The 26,394-nt window shown below is 42.9% G+C and overlaps 8 protein-coding genes and 2 non-coding genes across 10 annotated transcripts; 7 read left to right on the forward strand and 3 right to left on the reverse strand. All coding sequences in view use genetic code 12, as the record gives it.

Moving 5' to 3' along the window:
• Nucleotides 1-60: 60 nt before the first annotated feature.
• Nucleotides 61-1,464, forward strand: WSC4 (Wsc4p; the record flags this gene model as incomplete). Its single annotated transcript, XM_064918564.1, has 1 exon — nucleotides 61-1,464. The coding sequence occupies one exon, from the start codon at nucleotides 61-63 to the stop codon at nucleotides 1,462-1,464; it is 1,404 nt and encodes a 467-aa protein (XP_064772048.1).
• Nucleotides 1,465-3,191: 1,727 nt separating this feature from the next.
• RJT20DRAFT_64563 (type 1 protein phosphatase-activating protein YPI1) lies at nucleotides 3,192-3,917 on the reverse strand. Its single transcript, XM_064921090.1, has one exon. It carries the CDS (start codon nucleotides 3,799-3,801, stop codon nucleotides 3,346-3,348), a length of 456 nt encoding a protein of 151 aa, XP_064772049.1. The 5' UTR covers nucleotides 3,802-3,917; the 3' UTR covers nucleotides 3,192-3,345.
• Nucleotides 3,918-4,454: 537 nt separating this feature from the next.
• Nucleotides 4,455-4,544, forward strand: RJT20DRAFT_t159. Its single transcript has one exon. It is a non-coding gene; the product is annotated as a tRNA-Tyr (tRNA).
• A 25-nt stretch (nucleotides 4,545-4,569) lies between these two features.
• On the forward strand, nucleotides 4,570-4,642 carry RJT20DRAFT_t160. Its single transcript has one exon. It is a non-coding gene; the product is annotated as a tRNA-Thr (tRNA).
• Nucleotides 4,643-5,533: 891 nt separating this feature from the next.
• Nucleotides 5,534-8,490, forward strand: RIM101 (alkaline-responsive transcriptional regulator; the record flags this gene model as incomplete). Its single annotated transcript, XM_064915953.1, has 3 exons — nucleotides 5,534-6,014; nucleotides 6,159-6,363; nucleotides 6,529-8,490. Exons 1-3 carry the CDS (start codon nucleotides 5,974-5,976, stop codon nucleotides 8,488-8,490), a joined length of 2,208 nt encoding a protein of 735 aa, XP_064772050.1. The 5' UTR covers nucleotides 5,534-5,973.
• A 2,486-nt stretch (nucleotides 8,491-10,976) lies between these two features.
• Nucleotides 10,977-12,197, reverse strand: RJT20DRAFT_100199 (tRNA-5-taurinomethyluridine 2-sulfurtransferase; the record flags this gene model as incomplete). The annotated part of the gene is made up of 2 exons (XM_064915617.1): nucleotides 10,977-11,137; nucleotides 11,237-12,197. The coding sequence occupies 2 exons, from the start codon at nucleotides 12,195-12,197 to the stop codon at nucleotides 10,977-10,979; spliced, it is 1,122 nt and encodes a 373-aa protein (XP_064772051.1).
• Nucleotides 12,198-13,607: 1,410 nt separating this feature from the next.
• Nucleotides 13,608-14,601, forward strand: RJT20DRAFT_64591 (uncharacterized protein). Its single transcript, XM_064921091.1, has one exon. It carries the CDS (start codon nucleotides 13,749-13,751, stop codon nucleotides 14,442-14,444), a length of 696 nt encoding a protein of 231 aa, XP_064772052.1. The 5' UTR covers nucleotides 13,608-13,748; the 3' UTR covers nucleotides 14,445-14,601.
• Nucleotides 14,602-14,757: 156 nt separating this feature from the next.
• On the reverse strand, nucleotides 14,758-15,930 carry RJT20DRAFT_100389 (deoxycytidine monophosphate deaminase; the record flags this gene model as incomplete). The annotated part of the gene is made up of 2 exons (XM_064915625.1): nucleotides 14,758-15,679; nucleotides 15,773-15,930. The coding sequence occupies 2 exons, from the start codon at nucleotides 15,928-15,930 to the stop codon at nucleotides 14,758-14,760; spliced, it is 1,080 nt and encodes a 359-aa protein (XP_064772053.1).
• A 390-nt stretch (nucleotides 15,931-16,320) lies between these two features.
• NCR1 (sphingolipid transporter) lies at nucleotides 16,321-20,742 on the forward strand. The gene has a single exon (XM_064921092.1). It carries the CDS (start codon nucleotides 16,711-16,713, stop codon nucleotides 20,608-20,610), a length of 3,900 nt encoding a protein of 1,299 aa, XP_064772054.1. The 5' UTR covers nucleotides 16,321-16,710; the 3' UTR covers nucleotides 20,611-20,742.
• A 2,831-nt stretch (nucleotides 20,743-23,573) lies between these two features.
• MDG1 (Mdg1p) lies at nucleotides 23,574-25,759 on the forward strand (the record flags this gene model as incomplete). Its single annotated transcript, XM_064918565.1, has 2 exons — nucleotides 23,574-23,596; nucleotides 24,046-25,759. The coding sequence occupies 2 exons, from the start codon at nucleotides 23,574-23,576 to the stop codon at nucleotides 25,757-25,759; spliced, it is 1,737 nt and encodes a 578-aa protein (XP_064772055.1).
• Between the last annotated feature and the right edge of the window lie 635 nt (nucleotides 25,760-26,394).

A 26,394-nucleotide genomic window follows, 5' to 3' on the forward strand; every position in this document is an offset into this window, starting at 1 on the left:
AGTGTCGTCGTGATACTAATCGGTTCTCCTCGACCATCTCCATATAATCCTCGGGCAAACATGCGGATCTCTGTGATACCTTCGGTGGTTCCAGTATCCATCTTTTTGCATCTTCTTGGCTCGGCCCAAGCACTCAGTCTAAATCTCTGTGCTACTACGAATTTGGGCTCTTTCAACAGCAATAACGAGTTCAATTCTAATGGAAAATGCTTCGATAACTGTAATAGCGGAGGCTACGCCGTGGCCATTCTTCAAGGACTAAACTGCTGGTGCTCCAATTCGGTTCCTGGTGATACCGTGGATATGTCCAATTGTGCTGTGTCCTGCCCTGGGTATGGACTGGAGAATTGTGCCACGGATGGCTATTTTGGATACTTGATCTTCGGCACACCGTCGACTACAGTATTCAGCTCGAGTTCGACGTCAACTTCATCTACTCCCACGTCAACTTCGCTTACACCACCAACAACCACCGAGAATGACGATACCACCACCACTCCAACAGAGCCTACCACCACAGCGATTTCCACCAAAGTAACCCTACAAACCGGAACTACTATGGTGACACAGACTACTCAAGTCACCCAGACCATGGAACAACTGTCCACCACTCTTATCTATTCCAGTGTAGTCATAACGCATAGCGCTGCAGCACCTCTGAGCTCTAGTTCGAGTTCTAGCTCGAGCACTAGTTCAAGCTCGAGTTCCAGCTCTAGTTCCAGTTCCAGTTCGAGTTCTCTGTCTTCTGCTCCAGTCAGTTTGCATGAAACTACCGTTTACTCGATCAAAACCGTTAACGGCACGGCTCAACAAACAATTATGACTCAAACGTTGTATGTCACCCCCACCCCAACCCCAGCATCGCATACTTCTTCCGGCAACAGCTCTGCTACGGACCATTCGCTTTCCGGCGGAGTTGACGGACAATCTTCAGTCCCAGGGCATAAAGGTTCATCTTTCTTCGATTCTAAGGGCAAAGTAGCAGGTACATTCACAGCTGTAGGACTAGTGGTTCTTGGTTTAATCCTTGGAATTCTTTACTGCTGTTGTTGTCTTGGTGGAGGCCGTGATACAGACTCCAACTACACAGACGAAGAAAACCAGATTTCTTCCGATGAACTTTCATATAACGAGAAGGCGGTACCAGCATCATTCACCACGCCAAGAACGCTTTCCAGTCCATCCAGTCCTCTCAAGAGAGATAATCTGGGCAAATCGCTTATGTCTTTCTTTAATGGCGGTGCTGCAACCGAGGTAGCCAGAAGCTCGTCGAAGAAAAAGTTGATGGGCGATAGCATAGACTTCGATAACAGCATGAACAAGGAGCCAATGTTCCCTATTTCCGAAATGGACTCTCGCTTGGACCCTCGGACCATGTTTATTAATAAAAACTTAAGTATCAAGTCATTAGATGACGATAGAGACTACTCCCGGAAGATCTTGAAGATCACCAATCCGGAGTGAACAGGCTTTTGGAGCCTCCACTCCCATGACTATTCCAAACCACAGAGCATGGCTCGTGCTCTCTATTTATTAGGATGAATATTATTGTTTATGGACGCATTTTGCAACTATATTAATCTCCAGTCACTACTACGGGTTCACTTCTTGCCATAATAATAATAATAGTAATAATACAATATCGTTCGTTTCCCTCTTTTTTGCATCTTTTAATACACTTTCATAGCTTTAAGTAATTAACGACTGAGTGGATACCGAATAGATAAAGCTCTGTACAAGGCTGAAATAGCTGAATTGGGTTGAAATGGCTGTGCTGTAGAGTTGTGTATTTGAGAAGAGAGGTAATGAGGATCAAGAAGAAGTTGATAGAATGTGAAGGATATGACTTCGGTAGGATACAAAGAATAATACCTAAATTAAGGGTATTTATGATGCCTGTTCTCCATTGACTTCAATTGCTGCAAAATCTTGTCGGTATTCGGATCGTCAGTAATTTTCTGGGTGCGGCTAAATTTCTGGCGGTAACTCTGCTTAAAAAATTAGCGATGGTTGACACACAACTGTCGGTATTTTTAGAAGTTGCAGGGAGAGAGATCGCGGTGGTCTCGCTAGAACGAAGAAAGAGTCTCGGTAGAAATAGTGAAGACTGTCGGTGGGAGGATGAATTGTGTCGGTAGAATTATATTTATCAGTGGGCTTTATGGTATGATATGATGGACATGATGGATATGAAGTTTTATGATGTTTTATGATGTTTTATGATATGGTGTTTTATGATATGATCGATACGACGTATTTGATATAGTTTGAGATAGTTATGAAGTTAAATGTTTGAAATATGATGTAAGATATATAAAGTATGGTGTATATGATGTATGATTTAGGATGTTTGCTATATGATCTATATAATGGCTATGAATAACCTCTGCAACAAACGTTACATCATCATATAAATATATGTGGTCTATGGTATAGCTGTTCGTATAGTTCATCAAACAGTGACATAGTTCAGTTCATGACATAGTTCAGTTCATGACAGAGTTCATTTTATAGGAACTATGGTACGGTTTTTGGAATATTCGTGACACCGTATTCATGGATAAATGGTGTATTCTTCATACCTTATACTTTATACTTTATACTTTATGCTTCGTGCTTCTGCTTCATGCTTCATGCTTCATGCTTCATGCTTCATGCTTCATGGCTTACAGACTGAGGGAATTAGCAAGTACGAAGTAACACCTTGATATTCTAACTTAGCCGATAGAAAGTATCCAATGAACCAGTCTATTAAACAAACGTTATGATAGTATTTGTACATCGCTCTTGAATCTCTTCTTCTCAGTAAAGACTAATAAACAATTTGTATTGCAAAACGCTGTAATGTAATAAATTAGGTAGGACTTGAATGGACACCGTTGTTTCCACGAAATGTGAAAAATGGCCCTTCTTGTGTTTTGGCCAGACAGCAACCGTCATTGCAGCTGTAATACATAATATATGTATAGAATTATCCTCGTTTAGCTATGTTTCAATTGCAATATTGAAACATTCCTTGTGGCTTTTTTTGTTTTAGCGAGTGTGTTCTCCACGATCATCTTGGCGATACAGCTGAGCAATTATACTTGTCATTGAGCAAGTCGTTTCCTTAATTCATTCGAAACAGTTTCAAATTGCCAATTTATTTAAACAAGAGCCGTTCTGAAGTGATTTCTGTGCCATTATCTCGATTAAGCAATCAGTAGATACTTTCTGAATTGCTTTCTTTATGAAATCAATACCATAGCACCCTCCATAAAACTTAACAGCTTCCATTAATAGTGCAAATGCAACTTCAAAACCACCTTCTATCATTTTCTTCAATCTCCATATATTCTCTCCTCTCTAACTTGCTCCATCCGGCAACTTCGACTCATTCTTGTAATGTGGTTGGTGCTCATAGGCATTAGGGCTGACTTCCTTCTTTGGGCCCTTTACCGGATCTTTCTTCGTACCTAACTTATCATTGGTTCCACCTTCATCTCCAGATTGGTCCGACTCATCCGATGACGACGAATGGGAATGGTCCGAATCTGTTCCCTCATCGAAGTTCCGTTGTGGATGGAAGATACAACAGATCTTAGTCTTCTTCTTACCCATATCCTCGTTATCTATTACATCCTCGGTCCATTGCACTTTAGCCTTCTTTTTCTTCTTCTTTTTCGTCTTTTCCTGAGTTGCACCGTCGTCCCGCTCCAAAACCGATTGTCTTCTTAGACATAATACTGACTGTTGTTCTGTTGCTCCTGGGTTTGCTTGGCTTGGACCAGTCACCACTGTATGCGATGCTCTATTTGACATAACTTCAGTAGAAATTTGTAGTTTTTTACTGTTTAAAATCTTCAATTACAATTTCGTTATCAGAAAGTAGCTAATAACATACAAATAACATCAAAAATATCTTCCTTATTGGTAATATAGCAAAGAACTAACCATCATAAAGGGGATACTTAAATGATTCCTTTAAATAACTGGTGATTGTGATCACGTGACTTGAAACGGGTGCAAAATTTGGGTGAAGGGGGTTGTTGGTGGTAGTATTGGAAGAGCATGCTATGTGAAATGGATGGTATATGAAATGGATAGTCCTGTGCTAGTTTTCGTTAGAGAGATATGGAACGTATATATTTTGAATATTTTACCATTGGTATGTGATGTTAGTGTGGTGTTATTGAAATATCATTACGTTTTACAGTTTTCCAGTTATTTTTGACAACTTTTCAACAAATTCTAGAACTTTTCAATAACACATTTCAGAATAAACCAAAGAAAACCTTATAGTAGATACCTTCAGAATGAACCTAAACCCATAAGGATGCCTGATATCTACTAAAACAGCCATATTTACCAGCTCTACTACCCTTTTACCAACTTTTCAAAACATTCACGTGGGATTTATCACGTGCTTTTCACAGAACTACACACACCACATCACCAACAAACAACAGGAATCACTCTTGGTGGCCAAGCTGGCTAAGGCGCGAGACTGTAATGAGTACCTCAAAGTAATCTTGAGATCGGGTGTTCGACTCACCCCCAGGAGACTCCTGCACACAACCACGTTTCTCTGCCTTTATGGCCAAGTTGGTAAGGCACCTCACTAGTAATGAGGAGATCGTCAGTTCGAATCTGGCTGAAGGCATAAATCATTTCTTCTTTTTTTGGGTGTGATTTCAGAGTCATTCCTTCCTAAGTTTTGGCTCCGATTGGAGCACGTCACGTGACCCGACCGCCATAGTTAACTACTGTATTCTATGCGTGCTGCAGTGTACTAAAGGGTTGCATTTGCGAGATGAGCCTCCTAACATTATCTGACTCCGGTACAGGATCCTAGGCTGACATTAGTGTCGGAAGCCCTGTGATATGCTGACCCCAGTGGATCTAGTGGACAAGATGGGACTCGTCTGGTGGTGAATTAACTGCTGCGGTCTACAACGGTGATGGTGTGGTTGAACAACGCCATCGGAGCCGCTTCACGTGCTTGTTGTCACAGCCCCTGTAGGAGATTTGCTCACATCAATTAGATGCCCGTTTCTCATTGGTGAAACACCCTGGTGTTGCTCTTGGCGCTAAGACAAAAACTGGGATAAAAAAAGAAATTGGCACTGGAAAAGGATGAGCATGTTTGCCGCGGCGCACGACCCCGCAATGTCGCACCCGTTTTTTCTTGGGAGCAACCGCTGCGGTACGGGCCTTTGACCAATCTCCCAACATTTGCAGGTTACAATGGATGTACTGCGGCACGGATGCAATCCACCAGCTCCCATCGGCCTACAATCCGACGTTATTTCTTGGCGCAAGAAAAAAAAATACCACCCCAACTTGGCCTGCCGCAAAGGGCTTCTCGTGTCGGCACCACCGTAAGGGCAGTAGTTCCCCCATGTTAACTATGGACAGCACAAGGGATAGATTTCTTGGTAATTACCGACTGATTTTCTGGCGGGTGGGACCGATATTCTTGAGAAACGGCAGAGCCTCCTTTATATAGAGGGGCAAATCCCCGTTTTGAAGAAATCTGGAAAGCCGTTTGGTTTTTTTCTTCATTTAAGCGTTGTAATTGGACTTGTCAACTGTCGTGATACAAGCAGCAGTTTTAATAAAAGCAGTTTAACAAAAGCAGTTTACAGAAGCGGTTTAATAAAAGCAGTTTAACAAAAACAGTTTAACAGAAGCAGTTTACAGTAACTGGTTCAGACACAAGTTATAACTTTTATCAGACAAGTTTTCTCAGACACAAGATTTTTATCATCATCACCAACAGCACAACCAACAGCACTACCCACTGAGCACCACACCTAAATAGCTCACCAATCCCACCAGTTGCTCTCAAACCCCCCTCTTATCTGTGGCGTATAACCTCGAATTTTTTGCAATCGTTTTTCAACCGCAGGGCTTTAGTTGTTTTTAGGGCCATTTCTTACCAGAAAACACCATTTAAAGGCCCCGGATCATCACCACAACCCGCCCGTCACAATGAACTACAATTTGCACCCGGTTTCGTACCTTAACGCTCTGTCGAATGGCAACTCTTCGGCATCGACTCTTACTGGAACCAACAGTAACGGTAACAATAACCCACTTCCAAGTGTCATTTCCAATAACAATTCGATGGTTAATGCGGGAATGACCGCCGGCAACAACCTCAACCACTCCCACAGCCATCCACTTGCTGGTTCCTCCGGAACCGCCATTGGTTCTCGTGCTGGATCGTCGGAACTTGACATTGAGATCGATTCTACGTCTCCTTCGTCCACTTCAACGACGTCTTCTCCCAACAACAATGGGTCTCCACACTCGCTGTTCACGTCGCAGTCGCTGGCCAACTCGCCTATCCACGATATCAAGCAGCAGCAGCAACAGACGGTTCAACAGCAGAACCAGGGCCAGGGACAGAACCATCAGCAGCAGCAGCAGCAGATCCAAAGCCAGGGCCAGAACCAGAACCAAACGGGAGTTCTTGGCCAGGTTTCTTCTTCTTCTGCTTCTTCTAATCAACAAGTAGTTGGTCAACAAGCTCAACAACAGCAGCAACAACAACAACACACTACTCAACACACTGCTCAACCTCCTCAACCACCCCATTCTCTTCATCCCCAGTTGAATAACCATTACCCTCAACCCTCATATCTCCAATCCAATCCCCAGCCTTCTTTCCTCTATCCTCAGTCTCAACAGCATCACCACCACCAAAGTGATCCAAACGACCACTTAATCAACCTGTTCTTCCCCAACAACATCTCTATCCCCTCTATCAACGACCTCAACGCAGGCTTGAAGAAAGAACACTTTTCGTATCCTCTTTCTGGATCAACAGGGCAGATTAACAAGCCTGCGAAGAAGACTTACAAGAAGATCAAGGAAGAAGATCTTCGAGGACCTTTCAAATGCAATTGGGGCGACTGTTTCATCGTTTTTGACACCCCCGAGAAGCTCTACGACCACTTGTGTGACGACCATGTTGGTAGAAAGTCCGCAAATAACCTTTCTCTCACTTGTTACTGGGACAATTGCGGTATCACCACCGTGAAAAGAGACCATATTACGTCGCATTTGAGAGTCCATGTTCCTCTCAAGCCTTTCCACTGCGATTTGTGTCCCAAGTCGTTCAAAAGACCTCAGGATTTGAAGAAACACTCGAAAATCCATGCTGATGACCATCCAAAGAAGCTTAAGAAGGCCCAGAAAGAGCTCATGAAGCAACAGCAAAGAGAAGCTAAGCAGAGACTCAGAATGGGGGTTAAAAAGGGTGATATCAACACTCTTCCGATGCCAAACGCTTTCGGAGCCAACTATTATGCTGCTGGAACGCAAATCTCGTCCGATATGTCTTTCAACTACCCAGGAATTAACCATCAGCACCAAGACTTGTATGACCAGAACCTGGTTAACAGAAAGAGACGGTTCGAGAACAACTCCCAGCACAATATGTATGTTGTTAACAGCATTTTGAACGACTTCAACTTCCATAACGTTAACCAACAGAACCAACAACAGCAAGGACATGAGTATCCAGCCAAGAAATTGAAGCAAAACGATCCAAATGCCCAGTATAACTTGGAAATGTTCAACAAATTGAACCATTTGGATGACCATTTGCATCAACAACAGCAACAACCTCAACATAACCCTTCATACGGCACCGCAGCAGCCTTTGGAGCCAGTGTCAACTCGTCGGGTCAAGTAGGAGTCGCTTCCTCGGGTGGAAACATCTACGAAGCAGAGAAGTTCTTCAATCTGTTGTCCAATTCCATCGACATGCAATACCAGACGATTTCTTCTCAACAACAGCAGCAACAGCAGCAATACCAAGCTTCTAGTGGCCAGAACGGCTCCGGTCCGGGCCAATTATATCCTCTGTTGCATCAGTTGACTGCTGGCAGTAACAGTAACGGTAACAGCAAGGCTGGAGAGCCATTATCTGGTTCTACAGGCCATAGTGGCAGTTATTTGCCCAGTTACCCACAGATTAACAGACCTATTGGCAATGCTTTCCATAGCCATCACTTCTACAACCAGCAGCAGCAACAACACCCAGTTTCCATGGAGTTTGGTGGTGTTTCTACCTACCAGAAGTCGTCCCAGAAGATGGAAGACGCTGAAGAAGACGCTGTTAAGGATGCTAAGGATGTTGTAGAGCAAGAAGATTATGCTACTTCATCAGAAGAAGAGGAAGACGAAGACTATGAAACTAGTTCATCCTCCGAAGTCGATGAAGACGATGAAGACATCGAGAACTTGATGAATAACCTCTCCATCAGCGGAGAAAAGCCCCAGTTCTCTTTGGAAGACGTTGCCAAGCACAGAGAAATGATCCAATTGGTATTATCGTTCTTGAGAGAACAGATAGCTTCCAAGGAGAATAAGCTCAATGAACAGCAGCAGCAGCAACAGCAGCAACAGCAACAATCAGCATTCAAGGAGAGTGAAAGAGAAGCAGCTGAGTCTTCAACTGGAGATAATAAGTTGTATCCTACCATTACTGCTTTCTAGAGAGAGAGAGAGAAGATGGAAAGAGTTCATAGCTCGTTGGTTTCCTCTTGTTGATGTTATCATCATGATAACATGATGTCGTCTTCATTGTTTGGTTTTTACAATAAGTTTGTTTGTATTGTTCATGTTTCCCTATTACAGAGTTGTTTATTTACAATGTTTACTACAAGTTTGTTGATTACAGTTGTTAGTAAGTGATGTTTTTATTCATGATCTTGATATGTTCATGTTGATGATATGTTCATGTTGATGATATGTTGATGTTGTTCATGGTCATGTTGTTATTCATGTTCTTCATGTTCGTGTTCATGTTGTTCTTCATGTTCTTCATGTTCTCATGTCCATGTTAATATACTTCATGGTCTTCATGATATTCACGGTGGTCACGATCTTCATGTTGTCCATGGCCATTTCTTCAGGCCATGTCTGTTTATATTACAATAAGTTGTTTGGATGTTTAATGGTTCTGGTTGGTTCCATGGGGTTCCTCCGGTGTATTTTTCTTTAATTCTAAGCTTATATTATTAGTTAGTTTGCCTTTATTTGATGTTACGTGACCATAAGATGTTAGTAGTGTAGTAGAAGGAGTAGAAGGAGAGTTCAAAGGAGAGTAGGAAGTGAGGTGTAGATGAAGATGGAAGAAGGATGACGATGGGAGAACGATAGAGAGAGAAGGAGACAGTCAAGTTGAAGGAAGCTGAAGGAAGTTGAAGGAAGGGAAGCTGAAAGAGAAGCTCAAGAGGACAAAGGAAGACACAACAAGACCAGAGTCGAAGAGAGCAAAGAAGATCCAAATAGAACTGGCTTTGAAGAAAGAGAGAAGCTGGAGAGAGAAGGATGAACTACGATGGCGATATCAAGACAGTTGATGATGTCAAGGAACAGTTATCAAGAACAGTAAGTCTTCTTCGTATAGTTACTTATACAACTTTATAGTCTATTTACAGATTGAAACGAATGAACGAAGCCATTGAAAGGCATTCAAGCAGTCAGTTCCATGAGCTATTCATTCATTGAAAGACTCTCCAAGCATACAGAGACATTCAAAGGCAGTCAAAGCATTGAAAGCATTCAAAGCTTCCATTCACGGAAGTCAAAGCATACAGAGACACTCCAAGTATACAGAGACACTCAGTGCAGCCACTCATAGCATGCCACTCAACCATTACAGCCACTCAAAGCTTCATCCCATTCAAAATAACCTCTCGGCTACCCTTCCTCTCCAACAATGACATCACCATCCCCACCATCACACTGCAGCTCCGTAAAACCATATTGTTACCATATTACCAGAGCACAGCCCAGAGAAACCTTCCAATGACACCGACACCGGAGAGCCATGACTCCACAAAGAAGCCCGTGAAAACAAGTGTAACATTAATCACAGCTAGAACATGAACCAGGGCTTCTATCGATCTTCTTCAAAGCGGGCCTGTTTCAAACCGAAGGCTTTTCAATGTCACATTCTTCTTCTCTTCCTGCTTCTCTCTTTGCTTCGTATTCTTGGAAAGACTAGCCGAAGTCTTGGCTATGACATTGTCCTCCACAAGGGTATTGTCATTGTTCTAAGTCTCTGGTATTATTCTGATTATTCGGAGTGATTATACGGAGCTCTTCAATTGAAAGGGATCATCGATGATGTCGTCTTTCGACAAAGCAATCTTGAGCCCGTTGCCAAGCGTTCAGTTTTCCAGTTTCTAGATGTCCACGGCTCCATCCACGGCACTACGACGCTTTGGTTTCTCCTATAGTTGTCCTTCCAATTCGTTGGTTATATCTCCTCTCTCTGGTAACCGTTATGCTAGCGTACCTTTCGTCATTTCGTCATTTCGACATCGTCTTTTCTTTCTTTATTATATATACATGGCTTCGTAAGACTGACTCTGTTTGTTGTCTGGGGCTATACGGTGCTTACTTCATTGTTCTTTGGAGTATGCATGGTTTCGTCATTGTTACAGACGGCGTCGTATGAAGTTAAGCTCTTTCGTCATTCCTTTTACACTTTGTAAGTGTCATAGTCACCTTATAATTGCCATAATTACATTGGATATGGCGTAATTACCTTGTCAACGACAGAATTAGCTTTATCATTGCCATAACTACCTTGTCATTGCCATAACTACCTTTGTCATTGCCATAACTACCTTGCAATCGCCATATCTACCTTTGTCATCGCCATATTTAACCATTGAACAGCTAATTGTACCGCTTCATAGCTCATAATTATGGCTTTTCATGTTGCTGTGCCAATTCTACAAAGGGTTCATCGAGGAAGGAACTACTCTGTGATATCACATATTCTAAGACTCTGAAGTCACATCTTCTAAAGTACTCTCTCATGTCACAGCTTCTAAAGGACTCTGAAGAAGAAAAGACCTCTTCTAATGCCATACTTATATGAGACCCTCTCATGCCACAGCTTCTAAGAGACCCTCTCATGTCACACAGAAACTACCCTGTTATATCACACTTCTAGCACATTTACTTCAATCTCCTCCTGGTCCTCCAATTACCCCGGATCCCAATACCCGATTGTCTCTGTATAACACAACATTCTGGCCAGGAGCCAAAGCACGAACCGGCTCCGTCAATGAGATGACATAGGAGTTACTATCATTATCACCAATGCTACGGCTCTCGTCGACCTCTTGCTTCCCATTTCTTCCCGTTGAGCTCTCCGTTGAGCTCTCCCTTACATTGTCACTTACATTGTCACTTACATTCTCCCTTCCACTCTCTCTTAAACTCTCAATTTGGTTGGGTGTCTGAAGCGAACGGTACTGGAACATCACCTTCCCTCCACTCTCCAAGATCCTCTGAACCTCAGAACTTCCATCTTCACAGCCCATCCACTGGAACTCATCCACACGGAGCTCCTTCTTATACAACTTGGGGTTATCTCTTCCCTTCACGATGACAAGTTCATTCCTTTCGTAGTTCTTTTCACTGACAAACCATACTCCCTTGTAGTCGGGGTCTCCTTGGGGCATAGAAACGCTGGACTTCTGGCCAATGGTAGCATGCCAAAGCCCCTGATGACGGCCCCAAACCTTACCATCCTCCGTAACGATATTGCCTGGATTTGGCTCGATGTAATCATTAAGAAAGTCTCTGAAACTGTTCTGTTCCTGTGATACAAAGCAGAGTCCCTGGGAGTCTGGTTTCGACGACACATGGAGGTTGAACTCGTGGGCCAAATCCCGGATCTTGGGCTTGAGATAATGCCCAATAGGCATCAACACTCTCAGCAATACCAGCTTTGGAATCGACGATAAGTAATATGATTGGTCTTTGTCCTTGGAGTAAGCTCTAAGCAAATGGAATTCTCCAGACGGCTGGTGTAACATTACACGAGCATAGTGGCCCGTAACAAGCCACCATTTACGGTCCTTCGGGTACCTATTGCTGAGATACTCCACCATTTTCCCGAACTTCACGTACTTATTGCATCCAGTATCTGGATTAGGAGTGAAACCCTTTTCGTACATGGTTAGCATTGGCTGAAACACATCGTGCCAGTATTCCCGTTCGAAGTTGACTCTTTCACAAGGAATCCCAAGATCATGGCACACTCTCTGAACATCATTCCAGTCTCTTTCCGTGCATTTGGCCGTCTGGGACCAATTGGCCATGTAGATGCCTCGCACATTGGTATACCTTTTGGAATAGAGTGCTGCTGCAACCGACGAGTCCACGCCGGAACTCATAGCGACAACGATCTCGTCGTCGGAACCAGGCTCAGCTTGAACATACTCCGCTGAGAGCTCATTCACCCGACTTTCTGGGGAGACAAGCGATGCAATAGTTGGTTTGATATTGATATTTATCAGTGATGAGGGAGCAGCACGGGCAAAAGTACCATAGTATCTCGGTGAAAAATTGACCAAATTACATGAAACCAAGTTTGTTCGCAGGCTCTTGACAGCAGCTATCGATAGAGCCCATACTTGCCGTATGTTATTAGCTCTCATGGCTGTTTATTGGGTAAAACTATTTGATGAATAATTGAAAAATTCAAGTAGTTAAATTTTTTGGCGCACAACTTTTATTTTTTGCACCAACTTTAGCTCAGTTGGCGCAAAAAGTAGCAGAGGATAAGAGCAATGGAGGGTATGATAAGAGGAAAGAAAGGGGGTTTTCGGTGGATTCAAAGAGGTTGAAGGGGTAAGAGAGGTAGAATAGAGGTGTGGGAATAGTATAATCAGAAAATTTGAATGGGAAGAGGGTCCAGTTGGGGTATTTTGGTAGGTGCAAAATCTGTGAAGTATAACAAATTTGAAGTTAACAGGAGAAAGTTGATGTCATACAATGGTGGTGATTTTGAATTCAACTCAGAAGCCAGAATTGGTTTATGCTAAGCAGGAAAAATACTTTAAACAGCATCTAGCTGTATTCAAAAGTAATATGTTTTAAGGGTAGTGTGAACTTTATTGGTGTTTAATATGAATTTCTGGCGTTTTCTAACACTATATTAATAATGATGGTGATATGATATGTCATTCGATAGAATACGGGGAAAAGGTAGGGAAAGGGATATACCGCCTACCACATCCCCCAATACCTACTTCATTGATGATTTTTGCCAATCTTTTCACTTTTTAAATGATAAGGAGTTTGTTTCGTCATTACCTGTGCATTTAACAATCATCATAAATATATATATTTATATTTATATATATATATATATATACACTGTCTACTAGATGTCCACCACAAACCAACCAGCCGATTCACGTAAAACCCAACTATTCTCCGATAACAGCATACGACATCTACTCACCTACCCTCCTTGCCCCAAACTCCCCATTTCTACCCAGTCTACCCATCTATTCCTATTCTTATTCCTAATCCTATTCCTCACTCGCAATTTTGCATCTATCTGGCGCAACCAAATAATAAAACGGAACCCTCCACCAACGCAACTCGGTGCGTACATCCTACGTCAACGTCATTTCCTATTCTCTAGAAAAACATAGTCAACATAGCATATTTCCTCAACTCTACTCTCTCTAGTCTACACTGTCGTCTCCCCCAACATCTCCTTGAAATCTATATTCAAATCTATGAGTAATTACCATTCCTAGTAGGAATTTCGTCCCGCTACGGAATTGCCCCATACGGATCGCTCCCGGTAGTGCACACCCGGAATTTTTCAGTTCTCCATTTTTCATCAAAAACCACCTTGTTGATAACTTTTATATTCGTAATTGTAGTTCTTCTGGAGGTTCTGTGACTCTCTCCATACACTCAAGCCCACCATGTCTCTCAAGTACATCGATAACGCCCGCAAAATCTTGTGCATTGGCCGCAATTACGCTGCCCACATCAAAGAGCTTAACAACACCGCACCAGCTCAACCATTCTTCTTCTTGAAGCCATCGTCTTCGATATTAAAGCCCAACGACGGCCCCTTCTTGGTCCCAAAGGGCGTGGTGGTTCACCACGAAGTAGAACTTGCGTTCACTTTGAACAGAACTCTCAAGGATCTCTCCCCAGACTTCTCTGCTGAAGAAGCTCTCGAATGTATCGAGGGTTACGCTTTATCCATCGATATGACCGCCAGAAACGTCCAAGACGAAGCCAAGAAGAAGGGCTTACCTTGGTCCATTGGTAAGGGATTCGATACCTTCTTGCCATTGTCGAACTTCATCCCACGGGAGAAGATTCCAGACCCATACAATGCTGAGTTGGTGCTTAAGATCAACGGTGAAGTCAAGCAACAAGACAAGACCGATTTGATGATCTTCCCCATCCACAAGATCTTGAGCCACATGAGTGCCATCATGACGTTGGAAAAGGGAGATTTGATCCTTACTGGTACTCCTAAGGGTGTTGGTCCTATTGTTCCTGGTGACAAGATCGAAGCGTACATCAAGGTCGACGGTGAGATCGTAGAGGAGATCAAGTTCGATGCTGAGCAGAAGCCTGGTCCATATGAGTATAAGGAGATATAAATGGTGAAGGTTTGCCAATCATAAAGTGGATTTCATATAAGAATTGTCTCTTCATTCACGTTTATTCACGTTTATTCACGTTTACAGTCATTTCTAGTCGTAGTAGTCTTAGCATAACTACGTCTTTGCTCTAAGTTAATGTACAATTTTTGTTATCACACCAGGATGGATTGAAGGGGCCGTGGAGTTCATCTTATTAAGTTCATCTGAGTAACCAGCGGGTCTTTCAGTATAACAACAGCTGATCACATATAATAAGACCGACACCAACAACTTGAACCTTTCATACCAATTAACTAGTCCCTTTCATCTCTCATATGAAGATGCCCTCCGTAGGAGGCTGGAACTTTCTCAACACAATGTTAGCTTCACTCATCACCTTATGACTCAAAGTATCCATTGAATAGCTCTGTGCGTAGACAACCTCCTTTATGCCACTTTGCACAATCTTGATGCTACATGTCAAACAAGGACAAGTATTGCAATATAAGACACCCTCTCCTCTAATTCGATCTCTTCCAGCTTCAAGCAATGCATTTTCTTCAGCATGCAAACATAAACAAGTAGATAAGGAAGCTCCGCTGCCAAGTCCTCGGTTACATCTTGGACAGCCTCCCTCATTACAATTGGTCAAGTTTCTGGGTGTTCCGTTGTAGCCAGTGGCTACAACTCTGTTGTCGTGAACTATGACACAACCCACTCTTCTCTTCATGCAATTCGATCTAAGAGCTGCCAAATCAGCCAAACGCATGAAGTATGAGTCCCAGGTAGGACGTAACCGTGAACCATCAAGCAAATTGAGCTCCGAAAGCTTGATGTACAAGTCTTTAATCGAGGTCGAAGTATTAATAATCTTAACCTGAGCTTGATTATTGATTTCAATCAACGGATTTTGCAACTTGAAGAGCAATTCGTCGTTCTTGAAGATAAACTGCTCGAATGATACCACATGGCTACTGGTTTGTAGATTACCCGAAGAGTTTCTTAATTGGAATCTCTTATACCGAAGGGCTATCGGAGCATCGATGGAGATATGCAAGAAAAACGGCCTTTTCTGTAAAGCCTGCAACATTTCCATGTTATAGATATGTGAGATGACGTAGTTATCCCGCCAGTTGAGTGTTACAAAGTCTAATAAATCATTTAAATCTACAAAATGCCTATATACTTCCATGGTAACATAATACGAAGTAGCAGCCGGATGGGCCAACTCGTGTGAATTTTGCAGCTTTGAGCTGTCACTATCGTTAAAGACACTTCTGAGCTTCTCAATGTCAACTTTTCCGCTGCCATTGCTCCGATAAGAATGGTTGTCAAGCTGTTCCAACGACTCGGAAATCTCTTCATCCGGGGTGATATCGTCTGCAAAAGACGAGTCTTCCTCGGTATTTTCGCCAAAACTAAGCAATTTGAACCCCTGAAAAGTCAAGTACCTAGCAACCTCGGTTTTCCCCGAGCTCAACGTTCCAGAAATCCCAATCAACATCGTTACTTACGTTTTTTTATAGAGAAAATGCCATGGAATTCACCGTTTTTATCATTAAAATTCACGTCTTGAAATATTTAAACCAACTAAAATCACGTGATCACAAATTTAAACGCGGTTCGAAATTAGGACTATATGCAGGTAATTTATATCAGGACAATTTGTGGGTATTTGAAATGGGGTAAAAGTTGAGTTTTCGAGGTGGGAATTTGGATGGATATGTTGCCTGAGGGTCAGGAACCCCCTCCAACTACTTTTAAACACATATAATGTAATAATCGAGGTTCAACAATCACCATATAGAAATACATATTTTCCAGGTCTCTGGATACTAGTACCTGCATACCACGCATCTCGTATTTTCTACCCTGCAGACAACACCTCTCACATACCCCCACCCACAGGAAAACCCGTCCCCCATCGGGAACCGTACCTCAACTATAAGGATTGTCCGCTCGTAAGAGAACTAGTATGATATAAAACGGTATAGATTATTGTTATCAAAATCCTCTTTTTCTCCCGTTGCTTGTTCCACGACATTGGGTGACTACCGATAACTCCATCGACATCAATTTTTCACTTTGAAACAAAATCCCTGACCCATTTACTCTGTCCTCTCTGTCCATCTCTTAGCCAATCTTCCCCCAGTGCCCCACCTCTTCTAACCAATCTCCGATCGTCACTCACCCTTCATTTGTGGAGAGCAATAATCAAGTGATTTTTCAACTTTTTACTTCGGTAAACTGCTGGAGAAACGGCCCCATTTTTTGATATTTAGCGATGAGATCAACAGTGGTGGTTGCCATTGTGGCCCTACTAGCATTCGTGTCGTTTTCCGCTTCGGAATCCACTTCCCGACACCAAAATGGCTACTGTGCCATGTACGATAACTGCGGCAAAAAGTCGGTATTTGGAAGCCCATTGCCATGTGTAGCCAACATCAAGGCAACGAGACCTTCACCGGAAACGGCTGAATTGCTCCAGAAAGTCTGCGGCGATGACTTCGATACCAGCCTCGTGTGCTGCTCTGAGGAGCAGGTGCAAAATATGGAATCCAATCTCAAAAGAGTGGATCCCATCATAAGTTCATGCCCTGCCTGTCGAAAGAACTTCTACGACTTCTTTTGTAAGTTCACATGCTCTCCAGACCAGTCGAAATTTGTCAATATCACCAACACAGCAACTGCTGCGGATACAAAGAAGGAAATTGTCACAGAACTTACTCAATTTGTAGATCCTAAGTCGGCAAAGGCCTTCTACGTGTCCTGTGAGAATGTCAAGTTCTCTGCTACCAATGGCTATGCCATGGACCTCATTGGAGGAGGTGCTAAGAATTACCTGCAATTCCTCAAGTTTCTAGGGGATGAAAAGCCATTCTTAGGCGGCTCTCCATTCCAAATAAACTTCCAATACCAACTCACTGAAGATGAGAAGGGAACAGGAATTGAATTGAGGAAAGATGACATGAAACCTTGTGATGACGAAACTTACAAGTGTGCCTGTTCAGATTGCCCCAAATCTTGCCCCAAACTCCCTCGTTTCAAGGACTTCAGGAAGCGTTGTTACGTGGGAAAATTACCTTGCTTTACCTTTTCCATTGTGATCATTTGGATCTGTTTAATTCTCTTATTAGGAGGATATCACATTTATCTTGCCAATTTGAAGAAGCACAAGCAGTTAAATGATGACGGAAGTGACTTATTTGATGTGACTCTCAGCCCATTAAGTTATGTCACTGTGAAGAAACCAATGTCCCCTTTCCATAAATACCATCTTAAGCTCATTGACCAGATTGAAGAAGGCTTTGCCAGACTTGGTTACTTCTGTGCTACGTATCGTGGCACTGTCATCGGATTTAACCTCCTTCTTACCATATTCCTCTCAATGGGATTGTTTTGGCTCAATTTTGAAACAGATCCAGTCAATTTGTGGGTAAGCCCACAAGAACCAGCACTCAAGAACAAGCAATATTTCGAATCGAATTTCGGAGAGTGGTTCAGAATTGAACAAGTCATAATCAGCAATAAGAACGATTCCGAGCCAATATTGAATTGGGAGAACATTCAATGGTGGTTTGAAAAAGAAGCTCAATTGGAGAGCTTGAATGAAAATGTCTCTTTCTCTGATATCTGCTTTAAACCTTTGGGAGAAACTTGTGGTATTCAATCTTTCACACAATACTTCTATGGGGATATCCGTAATCTTAATGAGAACAATTGGAGAGCTAAGTTCAAGAGTTGTACAGATTCACCAGTGAACTGCTTGCCTTCATTCCAGCAACCTTTGAAGAAGAATATTCTTTTCGACAGCGACAACATCTTTGAAGCCAAAGCATTCACAGTAACATTATTGGTGAATAGCAATCTGACAAACAAGAACTTTACAGATTCAGCCGTCTCATTCGAGCATCTGCTTCAAGAATGGGTCTTGAAAGCACAAGAAGAACAACCAGGTCTCAACATAGCTTTCAGCACAGAAGTCTCTCTCACAGAGGAATTGAATAAGTCGACTAATACCGATGTCAAGATTATTGTTATTTCGTACTTATTCATGTTCTTGTATGCCTCTTTGGCTCTTGGAGGCAAGTTACCTAACAGGGACATCTCGAGCTTGGTTAAGACAAGATTCGCCTTAGGTTTATGTGGCATTATCATTATCTTGTTATCTGTGACCTCTTCCATTGGTATATTTGCATTCTTCGGCTTGAAATCAACTCTTATTATCGCAGAAGTCATACCATTCCTCGTCTTGGCTATTGGAATTGATAACATCTTCTTAATCGTCCACGAATTGCACTTGGTAAACGAATCTGTCCATGATATTACCATAGAGTTGAGAATTGCCCAAGCACTCAAAAACATTGGTCCTTCTTGTCTTATCAGTGCCCTTATCCAAGTTTCCATGTTCTATTTGGCAACTAGGGTGGACATGCCAGCAGTAAAGAACTTTGCATACTATAGTGCTGGAGCAGTGCTAATCAACTTCTTATTGCAGATGACAATGTTTGTGTCTTTGTTAGCTGTAGATCAGCATAGACTAGAAAGCAATCGCTTAGATTGCTTTCCTTGGATTGTAGCACCAGCTCAGCCAATCGCTTTGCCAGAGGACGATCCTAACTTTGAAGTAGAACACTCAGAGTACGACTTTGCCAGTTTGATAAGCAAATATTATGCTCCATTCATTTTATCGAAGACCAATAAACCCAAGTTCTTGACTTTGTTTGTGGTGTGGTTCGGTATATCTCTCAGTTTATTGCCCCATGTTAACTTCGGCTTGGATCAAAGAATAGCACTTCCATCGGACTCTTACTTGATCAACTACTTTGATTCCGTCTACAATTACTTAAATGTGGGTCCACCAGTATTCTTTGTCGTCAAGGACATTGACATCACCAAAAGAACGAACCAACAGAAGATCTGTGGTAAATTCTCCACTTGTGACAAGTTCTCTGTAGCCAACATCTTGGAACAAGAATATAAGCGTGGAAAGAAATCGACTATTGCAGAACCTACCACCAATTGGCTTGATGACTTCCTTACATGGTTGAATCCTAACCTTGATCAATGTTGCAGATTCAAGAAGAGCTCGCCCCTCGATTCACCAGAGTTCTGTTCTCCAAACGCTCCTGAGCGTCAATGTGACACTTGTTTTGCTAACCATGATCCTCCCTATGATAGTTCAATGGAAGGCTTGCCTACAAACAAAGAGTTCATGTTCTACTTTAATCAATGGATCCAGGAACCAAGTGATCCCTGTCCACTTGGAGGAAAAGCACCTTACTCCACGAGTATATCTAGAAACGACAGTACAATTTTCTCCAGTTACTTCCGTACGGGACATTCTCCATTGAGATCACAGGGAGCATTCATTAATGCTTATAAAAACTCCATTAGAATAGTGGAGGAAATCAAGAAGTTTTTACCTGAGTTGGACATTTTTGCATTCTCTCCATTCTACGTTTTCTTTGTACAATACGAAACTATTGTTGAATTGACATTTACGTTGTTGGGCTTAGCTTTGGTGATCATTTGGGGTATCAGTGTTGTGTTGTTGGGATCAGTGAGATCTGCTACAGTAATGGTAGTCACAGTGCTTTCAATATTGGTGAATATTGGCGGTGTTTTGTCCATTTGGGACATCTCATTGAATGCCGTCAGCTTGGTCAACTTAGTAATCTGCGCTGGGCTTGCAGTTGAGTTCACTATCCATATCACTAGGGCTTATACTGCAAGCAAAGCATCTCTTTTCGATGATGAGATGGAGGATGAACTTTATGACAGATTCATGGACAGTGGAGTCGCTGCTCGTAATGCTGCAGACTTAAGTGCCAATACAAGATTATTGAAAGCGTTCAACGCTTTGACATTAGTTGGCGGTCCAGTCTTGGGAGGCATTACCTTTACCAAGATAATTGGTATATCCGTCTTAGCATTCACAAGGTCCAAGATCTTTGAAGTATACTACTTCCGGATGTGGATCGCCTTGATTTTCATTTCTGCCGTGCATGCGTTATGTCTTTTGCCTATTCTTCTCAGTTATTTCGGAGACGATCATAAGCCTACTTCAGGGGTTGTTGACGAGTCGCAACGCTGCGGAGATGTTAACAACGATGTTGATGATTTGAGGAGATATTCTAACTTTCATGATGACCTGTCGTCACGACTAGATGATACGTCTTAGGACATTCGAGCGTATCTCAAAAGTATTACAGCGAACTGTTTCTCTTAAAATACAAGTTATATATCATATGAATCGATAATTAGTTAATTGCCACTGTTGTATAATTGGCCATTTAGGGACACACAATGATAAGAAGTAGATGTTCACCCACAGCGTCTTGACGATGCAATCCCCTACATCAAAGTTGGGGCTTAATCAATAGGTGCAGCATTTTTTCGCTTCGGATCGCTTAGGGGGTTGACCAGGAGGTGGTGTGGTATTAGAATGGAAGAGGAGTCATCCCAGTCATCCCTGTGGGGAACTAATTCTACATATTCTGCAACAAAGAAAACTACAATTCTAATAGAAATAGTTTCCACCACAAGAGAGTATGAGTTAATCACTCCTCTGCCTTTTACCAGAACCCATCATCTGGTATGTCAAATATGCAGGGTTTTATGTCAAGTTCCAAGATTTCGATCTCTCCAATGACAAAGCCGTACCACCTGTCTTGCGCCGTTAGTCTTCATTATCGTCTTAGCTGATGTTTCGCCGCTTACTACGTCTCTCTTCATCTCTCTTCATCATGTTACATTTCCATTGCCATATCCAACTGCAAAAAAATGGCTGTTGCAGCACTTCCCGAAACGGAATTTCCTGTTTGGGTATATCGCTTGTTCCTGTTATGGAAACAAACGCTTATACACACGCCAGGAACACCGAGAAGTGGAGCCAGTAGTAGAGTAGAGATTTACTAAGAAATTGGGGATTTCTTAAACATCGTGTTACTTTAGCGGCACTTTATCGTGACTGGATAGACTTGTTGTCAATTTGGAAATGACCTTCGTCCTGTCACACTGATCTAGTGATCTTAAGCATCGTGTTTCTTCGTGTAGTGATGGTGATATCTCGGTGTGGTTATTGTTGCACACATCTATTCTTAGCAACACAAAAATTTACGCGAGAGAGCAAGCACATTAAATAATATTAATATTGATGCTAGTAATGGTAGCAAATGTTAATAATATAGTAAATAATTGCTGCAACACAGATGCAAACAAACTCTAATAGGAATAATAGGAATAATATCTAATAATAATAATATTAATCGTCAACAAGTGAGAAGAGCAAGAGCAGGAGGAACTGAAGAGACGATGAGATGAGATGAGCTACTCAAGAACATACCATTGAACAATTCAAAACAAAGAGCGAAGAAGTTTCAGTAAAAGGTGGAGTAATTTGTTGTAGCGAGACCTGCCGGCCGCATTTAAGCCCGGTTTCTTTCATTGGTAAAACCACCGTCTAGCAAGAGTAAAATATGAAAATTAGTGTCACGATACTGTAAGATTTATATTTGTTGCTGCAGAGTACCTACTGGATGGGATGAGATGGGGGTGTTTCCAATTCAGTTGCTATTGACATTATTGTTGAAGATGGCGTTAAAATGTGCTTGCTTTTTTGTGTTGTTTTAGTCCCATATGGCAAAAAAAATAGTCACTACTCTACTTATTTCCGTCAATTGCTTGTGGTTCCCCTACGACCATCTTTGTTCTTCTTCGCTGTAGCGACAACTTCCTCCACAGTTCACTTCTACCGGAGGAGGGCTTTTCTCCACCAGTATTGCACCCCATTTTACTCTAATAACTGCATCTTTCACCCCAATTTCACACGCACCCACTACCGCAGCCCAATCCAGCTAATGAAACTCCCCTCCACCTGAAATCCCCAGATGAAATCCTTATCCTCTGCTCTCTTAATTAAACCATGTACCTAAAATAACTAGCCTTCCACTACGAGCTCTAAACAAATAATCATACATGTGGCCCTGCATCCACCGCCCCAAAATACCAGCAGAACACCCGTGACGCAGTACTATGTCCCATTGTGCATGTCCTCCGCCTCTTTCCTAATTCTTCGATTTTCTGGCCCCAAGTCCCCTCGCCTGCAGATGGCACAGTGTGACCTTCCCAAAGCATCGGTATTCTCGACGCAAAAGGAAATGTGACTGGAGGAGGCACTCCCAAACACATCCCAAACGAAAAATAGTGCCAGCAGGAAAATTTCCACCGTGAGCCATCTGTGGTTTTGGGCCTGGCGGTGAGCGGTGCCTAAATTTAGTGCCTGACCAGCGAGGTGGAAAGAGTTAGAAGTGGGTAATTTTGGATAATTTTGGGTAAACAGTGGGTGAAAAGTGGGTAGTTGTACGTAAACAGTGGGTAAGAAGTGGGTAAACAGTGGGTAATTCTGGGAAAAAGTTGGTTATTTTGGGTAAATACTAGCAATTCTATCATAGTATCAATTTACATCTCTCGCTGGTGGTACTGGCAAAAAATGGCAAAAATGGCAAAAATAGTAATAATAGTAATAATGGCAAAATTTGGTGAATTATTGATTGTAGCACCGTTTGGGAGGAATTCTCACCACAATTGGTACTGGCAGTGATACCGGAAATTGAATTACTGACACCGATGGCGACCAATGGTGACACCAAAAACAAGCAAATAACCCAGTAGAAAGACGAATTCTGCCAAGCACTTGTTTCATTTCTTCCTATCTTCCTATCTACCTCTCGTTTCTAACTGTCAACCTCTTTGTAACTGTCTATCTTCCCCTCAGTCCACCTGTCCACCACTCTACCTCTCCCTCATTCTCTTCATCCCACCTCACTCTCATGCATTGTATGCCTACCCCATTCCTTACTCATTCGTACTCTCACCCTCCTACACTCACCCTCCGCTTTCCCTACAACTTTCTCACTATTCGCCTCTATTTTTTTTCCCTTCCCCCACTGCGAATCTCTCACTTTCTCACTCTCTCACTCTCTCACCTCTCACTTCCTTCAGTTCCGCCGCCTTCTCTCACTAACCGCCAGTCGAGAAAAAAAGACAGTTTCGGTACCACTTTTAACCAGACTCCTTACCACACGGTAGTCTCAATTGCTTGTGCACAGAGTATCATAAACACACAACGAGACAGTAGTCGTGATGTCCTCATACACATTTTCATGGTAAGTAACCACGGTGCGCTCAGCGCACTACCAGCAGTCCAATCCATCCCCCGGGAGACGAAATACGGAGTCGGGCCCTCAAATGAAGGCAAAGGGCAGCCAAATTCCAGTGACGAACAAGAAGCAAAACGGCACCAGAAGTGCTTGGAATTCGCTGTAACGACTCCACAAGGGTTCTTGATGCGAGTAGAGTGTCCTGGCTTTTCAATGGACCATTTCGAGTTGGTTTGACCCAAGTACTCAATGGTGGCAGCTGTTGAGCTCTTGGTATTGACCATTAACCACTATGGCTCATCCACGGAATTCCCATAAAACACCCAGAAGAACACAGAAAAACTCTCTACAAGGCATTAGAATCGCTAGCCAATCATTGAACCGACTTGTTTCCCATTTCCCATTGGTTTAACCGCTCTTTTACCCAAAAACCCTATACTAACATCCCTATGTAGGCCAGCTGGTCCAAAGGAAGTTATCCTTACAGGTTCCTTCGATAACTGGAGCAAGTCTCTCTACTTAGTCAAGCAAGCCGACGGTTCTTTTGAACTTACCGTGCCATTGCCTCCTATCAAAGAAAAACTTCTCTACAAATACATTGTTGACGGTGAATGGTTTGTTTCCAAGACCCAAAGAGTCGACATTGACGCACAAGGTAACGACAACAACGTTTTGGAAGCCTCTGACTTGGTCAGTGCTTCCTCTGTTGGTGGTGCATTCATCCCAGAAAGTGGCTTGCAGTCTAAGTCTGTTGCTGCTCCAAAGGAGGGTGAGCTCAAGACCACCGTCTTGCCTTCATCCGAAGGTGTCGGCCAAACCTTGTCTGGTGAGCCAGGTGTGGTTATTCCTAAGGACCCAGAAGCCTTGGCTGCTTTCTCCCAAGTCAGAGACGTTGACCCAAAGACTTTGAACGAGCCAGAAGCTACCGAACCAGAATTGACCCCAGAAGAACGTCAAAAGCAAAAGAAGAAGGTCAAGAGAACCCAATACAAGGCCAAGAAGAAGAAGAACAAGGCCAGCGGAAGCCCAGAAGCTACATCTGAAGAGCAAACTCCAGAACCTGAAACTACAGGTGCAACTGCTGCCACTATTGCTGGCGGTGCCGCAGCTGTTGGAGCTGCTGGTGTTGCTGCAGTTGGTGCCGGTGGTGCTGCTCTCCTTGGAGCTGGAGCTCTTGGAGCCGCTGCACTTTCAGGAAACGAGCCTGACATTCCAAAGACTTCAGAACCAGTTGTACCAGGTACCTTCGAGGAAGTTGTTCCAGATGTCAAGGGTTCTGTTCCAGACGTCGATGGTTCTGCTCCAGATGTCAAGGGTGACCTTTCCGGTGTCGAGGGATCTGTTCCAGGTGTTGATGGTAAGGTTCCAGGTACCAAGGCCACTGTTACAGAATTTGATGACACCGTTGCTGAAGCTAAGGAAGCTATCCCAGACTTCAAGGATGACATTTCCGGTGCTAAGGCTTCTATTCCAGACTTCAAAGATGACATCGCAGGTGTGGAGGCAGCTGCTCCAGGTGTAGATGGTAAGATCCCAGGCAGCAAGGCTGCCGTTCCTGACGTAGCAGGTGACGTTTCTGGAGCTAATGCTACTATCCCAGACTTCAAGGATGAGAGTGCTGACTTAAAGACCACTACTCCACTCGTTGCTGGTGATGTCTCTGATGTTCCAAAGACCTTGGATCCAAAGGCTGACGACGTTCTTGCCAACGGAGAACCAACCATTGAAAAGGAAGTTGATGCCTCTCCAATCACCAAGGAAGCCAAGGCTGCCACCAAGACCTACGATTCCGATGAAGAAATCGTCATTGCCCAAGGTGAGCACAAGGATATTGCTGCTGCTATAGTTGCCCAAGAGGGTGACGTTACAGTGGAGGAAATCCAGCCAACCGAGTCGGAGAGAGCTAGATTAACCGCTGAGGCTAAGAAGGCTGCTGCTGATCCAAAGGCTGCCGTCGGAGGTGTTGTTGCCACTGGAGACAACGCTGCCGCCACTGGCGATGCTGCCGTTGCCGACGGAAAGGCTGCTGGTACTTCCACTGCCACCAAGACCTCCAAGCCAGCTGCCGCTGCCACTGGTAGTGCCGCTGGTGCCAAGGACAAGAAGAAAAAGAAGAGTAACTTCCTTGTTAGATTCTTCAAGAAGCTTTTCGGTTCTTCATCCTCATAAGAACGCGGGTTCTATTAAAAGAGATCTCTGTAGTGACCAGAATTGACAACTGTCAAATGTGACAAATTGATGTCACGATAATAATGGACTGGCCAATTTCTACTCCACGGGTTGAATCGGCCGTTTGAGCGGTCCAATAATTCCGATGGACTGAGATCGTACAAAATCTCTAGATTTTTATCCCACTGTTCTTTTCCCGACACGGGTCGTTATTTCTTCCAACATACAACCAACAATAATAATTTCTGTTTTGTCTCCGTTATGTTACTTCTATTTTTATGTTTTATTATATAATTGACTTTCCTCTCGATCCGCCTTTGTCTCTATAGTACCTAGCTTGGACAACACACTGTAATTGTTCTTCTTAATGTCGAATTACTTGAATATATACCTATTACTATTGAAGTGGTAATTTGTAGTTTAGTTTGGAGTAGTAAAGTTCACAGACAGAAGTGACCGTACATCGTACTTCATAATAGAAATTGAATGTTGCTCAAATAGTACCATACTCAGTTCAAGTATATACTAGAGTCACCACAGGCTTTCTTTCTTTTCATTTATTTACACCACTTGCCATAGGAAAGAGTCCCTCTTCACCTTAAATAACATAACAGTTAACAAAGCTAACAAAGCCA

Source organism: Scheffersomyces xylosifermentans (assembly GCF_036884685.1).
Source record: "Scheffersomyces xylosifermentans strain CBS 12540 chromosome Unknown RJT20scaffold_8, whole genome shotgun sequence".
Lineage (NCBI taxonomy): Eukaryota > Fungi > Ascomycota > Pichiomycetes > Serinales > Debaryomycetaceae > Scheffersomyces > Scheffersomyces xylosifermentans.